Raw genomic sequence first — 12,835 nt, 5'->3', positions numbered from 1 at the left:
ATGTTAAAATAAAATGACTAAACTGCGAATTGCCGCATTTAATGTTAAAATAAAATGCCTAAACTGCGAATTGCCGCATTTAATGATAAATTAAAATTAGTAAACTACGAATTGCCGTTATATAATGTTAAATTAAAATGACTAAACAACGAATTGCCGTAATGAGTATATTATGTTAAATTAAATTGACTAAACTACGAATTGCCATATTTAATGTTAAATTATAATGACTAAACTACGAATTGCGGTTTATAATCTTAAATTAAATTAAGTAAACTACGAATTACCGTATTTAATGTTAAATTAAATTGTCTAAACAGTATATGATGTTAAAATAAAATGACTAAACTGCGAATTGCTGTTATATAATGTTTAATTATATACACTAAACTACTAATTGCGATTGTTAATGTTAAATTATAATGACTAAACTACGAATTGCCGTATATAATGTTAAATTAAATTTCTAAACAGTATATGATGTTAAATTAAAATGACTAAACTGCGAATTGCCGTATATAATGTTAAATTAAAATGACTAAACTGCGAATTGTCGTATATAATGTTAAATTAAAATGACTAAACTACGAATTGCCGTATTTAATGTTAAAATAAAGTGATTAAACTACTAATTGCCGTATCTAATCTTAAAATAAAGAGACTAAACTACGAATTGCCGTATTTAATATTAAAATAAAGTGACTAAACTACGAATTGCCGTATTTTATGTTAAATTAAAATGACTATAAACTACGAATTGCCGTAATTAATGTTAAATTAAATTTTCTAAACAGTATATTATGTTAAATTAAAATGACTAAACTACGAATTGCGGTTTATAATGTTAAATTAAATTAAGTAAAATACGAATTGCCGTATTTAATGTTAAATTAAAATGACTAAACTACGAATTGCCGTAATTAATGTTAAATTAAATTTTCTAAACAGTATATGATGTTAAATTAAAATGACTAAACTGCGAATTGCCGTATTATATGTTAAATAAAAATGACTAAACTACGAATTGCGGTTGTTAATGTTAAATTATAATTAGTAAACTACGAATTGCCATATTTAATGTTAAATTAAAATGACTAAACTACGAATTGCCGTAATTAATGTTAAATTTTCTAAACAGTATTTAATGTTTAATTATAATGACTAAACTGCGAATTGCCGTTATATAATGTTAAATTAAGATGACTAAACTACTAATTGCCTTAATTAATGTTAAATTATATTTTCTAAACAGTATATGATGTTAAATTAAAATGACTAAACTGCCAATTACTGTATTTAATGTTTAATTATAATGACTAAACTACGAATTGCGGTTGTTGATTTTAAATTATAATGAGTAAACTACGAATTGCCATATTTAATGTTAAATTAAAATGACTAAACTACGCATTGCCGTAATTAATGTTAAATTAAATTTTCTAAACAGTATATTATGTTAAATTAAAATGACTAATCTACGAATTGCGGTTTATAATGTTAAATTAAATTAAGTAAACTACGAATTGCCGTATTTAATGTTAAATTAAAATGTCTAAACAGTATATGATGTTAAAATAAAATGACTAAACTGCGAATTGCCGTTATATAATGTTTAATTATATACACTAAACTACTAATTGCGATTGTTAATGTTAAATTAAAATGACTAAACTACGAATTGCCGTAATTAATGTTAAATTTTCTAAACAGTATTTAATGTTTAATTATAATGACTAAACTGCGAATTGCCGTTATATAATGTTAAATTAAAATGACTAAACTACTAATTGCCGTAATTAATGTTAAATTATATTTTCTAAACAGTATATGATGTTAAATTAAAATGACTAAACTGCCAATTGCCGTATTTAATGTTTAATTATAATGACTAAACTACGAATTGCGGTTGTTGATGTTAAATTATAATGAGTAAACTACGAATTGCCATATTTAATGTTAAATTAAAATGACTAAACTACGCATTGCCGTAATTAATGTTAAATTAAATTTTCTAAACAGTATATTATGTTAAATTAAAATGACTAAACTACGAATTGCGGTTTATAATGTTAAATTAAATTAAGTAAATTACGAATTGCCGTAATTAATGTTAAATTAAAATGTCTAAACAGTATATGATGTTAAAATAAAATGACTAAACCGTGAATTGCCGTTATATAATGTTAAATTATAATGACTAAACTACTAATTGCGATTTTTAATGTTAAATTATAATGACTAAACTACGAATTGTGGTTGTTAATTATAATGACTAAACTACTAATAGCCGTATATAATGTTAAATTAAATTTTCTAAACAGTATATGATGTTAAATTAATATGACTAAACTGCGAATTGCCGTATTTAATGTTAAAATAAAATGACTAAACTGCGAATTGCCGTATTTAATGATATATTAAAATTAGTAAACGACGAAGTGCCTTATATAATGGTTTATTATAATGAATAAACTACGAATTGCGGTATTTAATGTTAAATTAAAATAACTAAACTACGAATTGCCTTATATAAGGTAAAATTAAAATAACTAAACTAAGAATTGCCGTAATTAACGTTATATTATGATAACTTAACTGTGATATAAACAAAATGATGATAATAAATAAACTTCGGCAATCAAATTAGATTTTATCAACTATTTTACCATACATTTACACTATATTTCCTTGAAAACAAAATTTAAACATTAACACCTATTATAATATATCATTTTATTCTTATTATATTTATAAAATTGACTACAATTTTGATCATTTATAGACATAATCCTCTCTATATATCAAAAAAAAAAGACTATTTAGATATTAATTAGGTTATTTATTTTACAATTTCAACATATAAGAATAAAAAAAATGTAAATATATATTTAGAAAATAACATAATTATTGACCCATTATTTTTTAAATATATATATTTATTATAAATAATTAATTTAGTTCATAAATTTACAAAATATACATTCATTAATTTTCAAAAAATTACATAACTAAAATAGTAAAATATTTAATAAGTTGTTTTGATCATCATGCTGGCAACCTTTTTAACTCCATACGAAATTTTCATACGAGGCTTTTATGAATGCATTTTATAAAATGTATATTTTGTGTCATAATTTTAAAATGAAAATAAGTTATACCATAAATCCTTTTGTCTTATTCGAAGCTCGGGTAGGTAGATCCGAATTACGCTTAGATTCATATATCAATTCCCTCTAATATTCTTTGTCGATCATTCTAATAACATATTAAAATGTCATATTTTTAAAATAAAATTAGTGAGTGGTATGCCATGGCTAAAAGAATCTCAATATTTCTAAATTTATTAATTCCCCTCTTATTTATCTTGTACACTATGTGTATTTTAATATAAATTAATACCTATAAACCTGAAAAATTATCTCAAATTATTAAAATATTTTACAAATATATTTTGCATTTAACATTAATTCAATTATATAGAGATAACAGAAATGTTAAAATAAATTTAATTCGGTGAGCGGGTCAAGTCATATTATTCAAAATTAGAACATATATAAATTGGTAGGACAATTTTTTAATGAGCAAATTTTTAAAACAAAAGACGTGGTAGCCGATTTTATTTAGAAATTATCTCAATGAAGACCTCTAATCTTCGATCATAATAAATCTCACTATATTCATATTATATATTATATAATATATTTATAAAGAAAAATAAATATAATACAAAAAATTAATTTACCATCATCGTTAGTACCATATTAATTTATCAGTGCTACATAACTATCTACGGTGGCCTTTTTCCCCTCATAATTTTTTTCACATTCAAATCACTTATTTTATGTCCCTATGACTTTTATCGGTATGGACATATATATCGTGCCTTCATCACATTTCTCATCATGGAAAATATAAATATTATCATCTGTAATCTTATATATAATTATATTAATATCTTGATACCTAACAAATTATCTCAAATTATTATAAATTAAACTTTGAATCTAATATTAAATCAATCAAATAATTATAGAGGTATATTACGGGCAGGTTACAATATATTTAAATATTTAGTAGGCGTCATATATATTTAAAAAATTCCCCATTAAGCCCTATAAACCTTGCTATATTGTTTTTGTTTATTCAATAAAATTATAAATAAATAAGAATATAATTTACCAAGATTTAATTGCCATAATGCGAGGGTCAATCGACAGATATCGAAACTATGTAAATCTTTGTCTCCTCATAGTTTTTATCCCCAATAAAAGCATTAATTTGGTGTCCCATATTCGATCTCGTCATAGAATACATTTTAGTGCTTTAATGACCTTTCTCGCCATAAATTATTTATTTTATCTCCTCATGATCTATCACGCCATCAAAAGCACATATGTTTTTCGTGATCCTTCACGCCATATTATTTAATAAACTTTATAATTTTTTTTAAAATTTTCTAGATCTTCTAAATTGAGATAGTTTTTTCGAACCTTTAGGTCTCATCAGCGTTATTTTACCATATGACGATGTAATATATTTAGAGATTGTTGTTGATTTATGATTATTTGAACCTACTTCAGCTGTAGATTCCTTTACAAATTTTAAAAGGGATACCCTATCATGTTTACTTAAATCACAATCGATATAATAATCTCCTAGTCCAATTACTGCTCGTTCTAATTCTTTTTCATAGTAAAAGACTTGGTCGGATATAATGGTTATTAATGTATGCAAAGGAACAACCTTTTTTATCATCATCTTTAGGACACTATTCATTGATTCACTGTTGTTATTAGTATAAACTTGTGATATAAACTTGTTCTTTAAAGGTATATACACGTATTCATAAAGTTTTTTTTCGAAACTTTTAAACATATTCTTAAGAAATTTATCATATTTATTAACTATGCAAATATTTCGAAATTTTAACATTTTTTTTCTAAACATAATGTCATCAGTGGAATATATTATTCCATTTTCACCAAAAATCATATTACTTATATATTCTCTTAATCTCATAGGGACCCCTTGACTATTTTTCAAAGAGATTGACAAATTTCTCCTCATGTGAAGTGTGCATAATAAATGTTTGGAAGTATTAAAATTTTTACGTAAAGCCGAAACCATGGCAAATTCTTCGTCGGATCCGAAAATAATATTCTCCACATTAATTTGGTGCTTTTTAAAAACACCCTGTAGCTCAGAAAAAAATATATTATATGTCCGGTAATCTGAATTACCGTGCAAAAATATTGGACCGAAAAATAATGGATGTACTTTATCTTTCAACCCCGTTTTACAAAGAGCTATATGCTTGAACACAGTAGGCGTCACAAAGAGTTCGCTTAAATTGTAGGTTTTATCAACGCTAAGAATACTTCGTTGCTTTCCCGTACAACAAAATTTTATATTTTCAAGCATTAAACGAGTATAAAGTACTATAGCTATAACTTTATCAGGTCTTATACATATATTTTTGATTATCGGATAATCATTTATATTATTTAAAATTAACAGAACTTGATCTGCGAAATTGCTACTATAATCGGTATCATTTTTGTGCAATTCGTTATATTTTAAGTTTCTTATTTGTTTTGTATTTCTTGGTATATTATATATATCTTTTGAAACTATAAATTCCTTGTAAATTTTTCTTGTAGGTTTATCTATAACAACCTTTTTAATTTTCTTTATAACGCTAGGAGGCGTACGAATATATATAATATTCTCATATTTCCTATTCCCATGCCTCAGTTTACCAGGATATATTCCTATGTATTCTACTAAAAAAGTAGGTTCTATTTTCAAAGAACTTTCATCTTGCAATATCTTCAAATATGATATTTTTTTTCTATATTTTAGATCCTTTTTTAATGTACAACTATATTGACATAAGCAAACTACATTATTTAAATTAGGTTGAGGGTTTATAGTACATCTATGATTAGAATTATGTATTTTTCTTAATATGTAAAATACTTTATCTATCATTATATATGGACCTTTTCTTTCGCCATTTTCTAAATCAAAATAACGGTTACTACCACCCGTTTTTTTACCTGTCCATGCTCCACAATCATCGGGGAAACAACTTTTTAAACCATCCTTATTCATTTTTAAATTAATACTATTGTTTACAATAAAAAAAGTATTATTTTTAGTCCCTTGTGGAATTGATTCTAGAATATTTTCTGGTTTCAATAACATATTCAATAATTCATTGTATGTAAATCCTTTACAATGATTCTTAGTGTATATTACACTATCAATACAGTTATCATCTAGGGAATCATGCTTTATTAGCTTATTAACCTTCATATCTTCAAAAGACTTATTTAATAATTCTTCTTTTTTATGTAAACCTTTAGAAAGGATATCTGAATATTTCACAAGATCTTCATTTAAAATATCGGATATATTAGCGGTAAAAGCCACTAAATTTTTATCTTTTATAGGCGTGGAATGTATTATTCTTTTATTATTCCACAATCTTGGTGACGGCAATTCATAATCATAGTCATCGTATATCCTTTCCGATTTAATATCCTTTATATCTGTCAAATCGACTTTATATGGATATATTGGAACAATATCTATATACTTCACAGATTGTTCAAGTGAAATATATGATATATAATATATATCTAATATATCTGTTTTTATTATTTTCAATAAATCCTCATCTGAAATATCTGAGTAATCTTTTAATATTTCTTCATTAAATTCATTTGCTTGTGATGTTTTCAAATTATTGGTAATATTATATGGTATCGATTTAACCACGGTTTTATTATCATTTTTTTTAAATGGATATATACCTAAGAAATCAAATTCTTCGCTCGAAATATATGAACCATCATCAGAGAGTGTTGGTGGAGACTTTTGAAAATCATAATAAGTATGGTCATATATATATTTATCACATTCGATATCCAAAATATCTTTATCATCATTCTTTACCCTATATGTCTTACATACAGGTTGCAGATATATTATATGATTACATAGCATTATCCCTATTGAGGTTTTTGTCCATAAAATATTAATGCCCACTGGTTGCCATATAGGTACAGATCTTCCATAAACCTCACGATTATATGGATTATTATCTTTGGTTTCATGAGCAACAATCATTTCATTTAAGTGATAGGACCCAATTCCTATCTGTAAAGCTGCGCTTGCAGCATATAAATGAGCCATCTCGGCCCACCCTTCAATCGGCGTCAAAACGTCCTTTAATAATTGATCATAAATAGTGTCCCAAATATTTAGGTCATTGTATTTTTTGCTTAATATATATAGGGCAGAATTTATATCGTATGTTGACTTATAAAGTATCATTTCTATGGCAGTTACGCATCTTATATATAAATGATGAATTTCATCACCATAAATTGCCAATGAAAGCGCTCTATAGCAGCAGTTTCCATCTCCTATGCAAGACCTAGGTGAATACCTTTTAAGTAGTTCCGGGCGAAGAGCTTCAAGCAATTTTTTAGAAATTTTATCTAATTTCCCTACATATTGATTATCATTTTCACGAGAGGGATGCTTGTAGTACATGCTAATTAAGGCTAATTCATTGTTAGACGTTGATACATCAGGGGATATTTTTAATCTCATAAATGAGTCTTCTATTTTATAACAATATCTGCAAAAATATGGTGCTTGTAATAAAGCCCAAGTTCTATAAGATTTATCAGGTACACTGAGGCAACACTTATGAACCCATGTATCACAGGTCTTGCAAATACATGCGTCAGAATTGATAACTTTTTTACATTCTTTGCAGAGTAATTTCCTATTTAAATATAAAAATTGTTTATATTAATTGTATTTATATTTAAATCAGAGATGTAGGCCCAAGCCTAAGTCCGGTCCGGGTACACGAGTCGGGCCTTATTTTATTTTTTGTAATATAAAAGGACAGCGCCTTAAATTTTTTTTAAATATTCAGGCCGGGGTTATATTTATCCAAAATTAATATGTTATTTTCAATAATTCAATATTTATAAAGGTTTCATTTATATTGATCATTTATTATAAGGTTAAATATTCCTGTTATTATACAATCAGATGAACCAATTTCTAATGTGAATCATACGTTTATTGTATATAAACATAAGCAAAGAATTATACATTCATCTAATTGTGCTACGTAAAACGATATTATAATGAATAAAGAACAATAAAGGTATTTTTTATTTTCCCCTTTAAATTTCCTAATTTATATGGTTCCACGTCAGTTTGGCCCATAGTCATAATCACTTTAGCGCGGCGACAATTCGGCGCTTATATATTACAGTTGCAATTTATTATAAATTTATTGGTATAAAAAAAGGATCATTAAATAGAAGTCATTTTAAATGTTGGTCCTATTAATTATTTCTTCATTTTTTTACAAATATCTTTTATTTACTAAATATGTGATATCAATTAAAAATTTAATAATATTTTAAAAAAATTAATAACCAATATTTATAACCACTTCCTTGCTGGACCAATTTACCACATTATAAGGTATTTTGATTATTAGCCAATATTATGTAAGCCTGAATATTTTGCGCAGTAGGAAAATTTTGGACTTTCATCTCGAATCTTACATATTATTATGGCCAAAATCTTAATCGACCGTTTTTAAAAGTAGACCCAAATCGGCCGTTTAAGAACACTAATGTTGATCCAATAAAATTAAAATTAAGACTGACTCATTTTAGATTTATTAAAAATCTAAAAAATATTTCTATTAATCATTTAAAAAAATATAAAGTATGCTTAGGCTAATTTTTCGATTTGCCTAACTTTGATCGTAAAGTCATTTGATCGTAAATTTTGTCCATTTTTTTCTGATTGGTCTATTTAATCGCGGTAAATTAAAATCATTTATAACCCTAACCCCAACCCTAACCTTAACCCTAACCCTTACCCTAACCCTAAACCTAACCTATAAATTAAAAAATCGTCCATTTTGACCAAAAATGGACAAAATGGACCATTTTACGATCAAAATAATACGATCAAAGGAAACCCTCCCAATTTTTCCTATTATAAAATAATAAAAAACGAATTTACCAACATTTTTTTATTTTTATATAAATCAACTATAGAAAATATAAATATACTATATAAAACATGCTAAATAATTAACATTAATTGCAAATTAAAATTATATGCGATCCCCCTTAAATAATCATTAATCGGCGATTTAAATAGTCAGATACAATTAATATAATATTTTAAGCTATATCCCGATACACCTAGCTTGATCTCGGGTGGGATATTAGAAATATATGTTGTCTAAAATTAGACGGGAAAAGGGGGATTTAATATTAAACATAATGTTGGTTTACTATCTTATCGTTTTTATCAAAAAGGTATAATGTTTTTTTAAACTTTTATAATATCATTTTCAATTAGTAAATTTTATAATTTCAACAGCCATAATATAAATAAATTGCGCGTTAATTCGTTTTTATAATATAAAAAATTGGTCTTGGCACCGGGCCGATTTGGGTCTATTTTTAAAAACGGTTGATTAAAATTTTAGCCAAAATATTTTGTTTTATTTTGTTTGATAGAGGTCCAAACCTTTCTTACAACTATCCGCATCCAGGCTTATATAATAATGGCTACAAATCATAATAGATTAGACTGGGGTTATATAAATCCCGGGGCTTGGCATACCACTTAATAAGGTTAAAATTGTATCCTTATATAGTTTTTATTAGTTTACATCTATAGACAATAAATCTGTTGAAATATTTTATTTAATTATTACCAAATTTATATAAAAAATAAAATATTTATGAATTTTTCAAAAACTTTTTACATGACAGAATTTTAATTTCAATTAAAATATATAATCATTTTTATGTAAATTAATTCTTAGCAAAGTTTAAATACTCTACTATAATTTGGGAAAGTTTTATGAGTATTTATTATATCTAGATATTACTTCAACCATGATTAGTCAATTTAGAGCTAGACCGGCTAGCTAAACCATAAACGTCTCTTATGGCAGTTAATAAAAAAAAATTCAAAAATCATAATCTCTCCTTAAGATTCTTATTTATTTATGTCTAAATGTTTATTAAATTAACCAAAATTAAGTTATTTAGCTTCAATTTATAAGTTTATGTTTAACACTGCGCGGAATAGACGCCGCGCTGAATTGACGCTGCGCCGATTTGACGTGATACCAATTTATATAATGGTAGACCCTTTTCGAAAAATAAAATATTGAATCTTCCTATGCTTTTCATTTAAGCCAAAAAATAATAATATTAGTTTCATCTACAAGCTCTCCTAGTGAGCATATATTTTCTGTAGATAGGTTAGCCTTAAACTAAAAAGATCTATTTATATTAGTATAATAAAAATTAAATTTTTTCCAAAAATATTTATTCCATATGAATTATTTATATTTAGTGTTCTTGAAATTTTATAAAATTTAAGTAGTAAAAATAAAAATGATAATTTTTCTTAAGTCTATATAGAAAGATAACAGACAAATTTGAATCAATATATAATTTATTATTTTTCCCCTAAATTTAATATGGGCGAATTGGAGACAAATTAGATAAACTTTACAAAAATACAGCATATTTTTACACTTCGCCTAATCGTGCTAACTGTCAACCCTGCATTCACAATTAATAATGGTAGAACTTGAAGAATATATGAGCTACGTAGGAAAAGTTTCTTGCACAAACTTAATTTTTACAATTATATTCTTAAACACCAAATTTCATAATAACTGATAAAATCTGTAAATATTATACAGGTGCTTATATTTATTAGAAAATTAATTTTTTCCCTAGAAAACAAGCAATTAGTAATTAATTTACCTATATTACATAAAAGTTAAAGCCCTATTAAAAATGTAAATGGCACAAGTAAGGGAATTGTGCCATAAATGGCCATGTTTTAAAACTGGCCACCACGCTATAACTTTTTATCTATTGCACTTATTTCTCTCAAAATTGGTCAAATGTTTATATATTATCTAATTTTTTTTTGATCGTAACATATCAACAATATGAAAAAGATATCAAAAATTATGACCTTATGATCATATAAAAACATAAATTAACAAATACTAAAAAAACAATAAAAAGAAAAATCTAAAGAAAACTAATGATGAATGGCAAGAAAGCTATTAAAAAATCTAGAAATGTGAAGATATGCCTGCAATGTGAAGAATGGACTTATAATCAATGTACAAATTTCAATGATTTATATGTTATGTATGTAAATAAAGATACTATAATTCTTTGTTTTTAAATTAATAAAATGGCTTTTATTATTGTTGTGTATTAATAATAATAAGTAAGTTTATTAAACATCATGAATGAATAAATTTTTGGAAAATCATTTTTACATGTACATAGTTAAGATAATAATTTATAAAATCATTAAATATATAGTTGTTAATTTTGTATTAACAAAAAGATAATTAAGATATCAATTTATAAAATATTATCATTAAATGTTGGGATGATAACCCAAACTCACACCCTTGATTTTTGCTGAACTGAACCCAAACGCGAACCCTTTTTTAAAATTTAGGATTCAGGCCCAAGCTTTTTTTTTGATTTTAAACTTTTATTTTAAATTATATTAAAATAATATATAAAATACATGTAATTTACCATTTTATTTTATAATTTTTTAAACCGTACAGTTCGCATCCCTCATTAAATCAATAATAAATTAAGATATTTATACTATTTATACTATTTATATATGTGTATAATTAAATTTTTATATACCTCAAATATAAAGAAATATATCAGATAGGTCAATTTTATAATTTACTTGGTTACTTTTATACGATATACCATTTGATTGCCTTACTAATCAATGTTAGTTTATCTAAGGATAAAAAATAACATTAGAAAATATGATATGATTTAATTTATTAGGAACCCTATAATAAATATCCGAGATCTGCAGGCTAGGCCCTAAGCCTGGCCCGGGTCTGGAAAACATTAGTCCTAGTCCTAAATTTATCTCATAGTCAAACAAAAAATTTATCAAAAATTAGAATCACCTAATATAATAACCCAAATTAAGTTATATATTTTTTTTTATGTGATACATGATATTAAGCGCACTAGCCCTAAACGTCGTAAATATAACAAAGTTATATATACAATAGAGTAACGCTTGGTTCTCTTCTGAAAAAATCCATCAAACTGGGATAAAAAATGGGAAAATAATTAAGAAGACCATCCACGATTTTTGGGCAAGCCGCAGTTACCTGTGCGTGTAAGTGGCAAAGCCATTCTTAAACGCCCATGGGTAATAAAAAGGACAGATTAAGGCCCATGCCCGATTAAGTAAGTTTTGATTATGGAAGGGTTGTATTAAACAAATTTATGTTTATTAAAAAAATAAATATTAAGACTTACCCCAAAACTATAGAATTAAATATTCCGAACATGTTTTAATTAAGCCAAATATTGTATACATCGTTTCCTTTGATATAGGAATGGATAACGTAGAATTTTTGTTATTATGGTGGGCTAATTGTCTTAAACTAATAATACTATTTTTTAAATTGTAATCAATTTTTAATGCATTTTTTATTCAAGTATAAATTAATATAAAATAATATAAATCAACACACATGTTTTTTTTATTTTTAACAAAAACATATTGTTTATTTTTATCTAATGATTTTAAAATACGCGAACCAAAATAATATAAAAAATAGCTTGTCATCATACACAAAATAAAATTTACAACTTTATTTGAAGAAAAAAAAAATTAAATCTGTTGAGTTTATAGTTTCACATATAATTCTTGCCTAGCCTAAATATTTAAATAAAAA

The 12,835-nt window shown here is 25.2% G+C and overlaps 1 protein-coding gene across 3 annotated transcripts; it reads right to left on the bottom strand.

Annotated features, from left to right (window-relative positions):
* Positions 1-2,919: 2,919 nt before the first annotated feature.
* LOC135930761 (uncharacterized) lies at positions 2,920-12,577 on the bottom strand. 3 transcript variants are annotated; one of them, XM_065467547.1, is made up of 6 exons: positions 12,414-12,577; positions 11,818-11,874; positions 4,180-7,801; positions 3,743-3,896; positions 3,159-3,255; positions 2,920-3,091 (listed from the first exon to the last, which is right to left on the bottom strand). In XM_065467547.1, the coding sequence occupies exons 2-3, from the start codon at positions 11,841-11,843 to the stop codon at positions 4,447-4,449; spliced, it is 3,381 nt and encodes a 1,126-aa protein (XP_065323619.1). In that variant the 5' UTR covers positions 11,844-11,874; positions 12,414-12,577; the 3' UTR covers positions 2,920-3,091; positions 3,159-3,255; positions 3,743-3,896; positions 4,180-4,446. The 3 variants fall into 3 exon arrangements, with proteins under 3 accessions (XP_065323619.1, XP_065323620.1, XP_065323621.1); XM_065467548.1 differs by having other exon boundaries at positions 12,473-12,485; XM_065467549.1 differs by lacking the exons at positions 11,818-11,874; positions 12,414-12,577 and adding an exon at positions 11,772-11,810.
* Between the last annotated feature and the right edge of the window lie 258 nt (positions 12,578-12,835).

Source organism: Gordionus sp. m RMFG-2023, unplaced genomic scaffold (assembly GCF_954871325.1).
Source record: "Gordionus sp. m RMFG-2023 unplaced genomic scaffold, tfGorSpeb1-WG-v2 contig_64, whole genome shotgun sequence".
NCBI classification, from domain to species: Eukaryota; Metazoa; Nematomorpha; class Gordioida; order Chordodea; family Parachordodidae; genus Gordionus; species Gordionus sp. m RMFG-2023.
The sequence above is the reverse complement of the archived record's forward strand: the minus strand, read 5'-3'. Positions and strand labels throughout refer to the sequence as shown.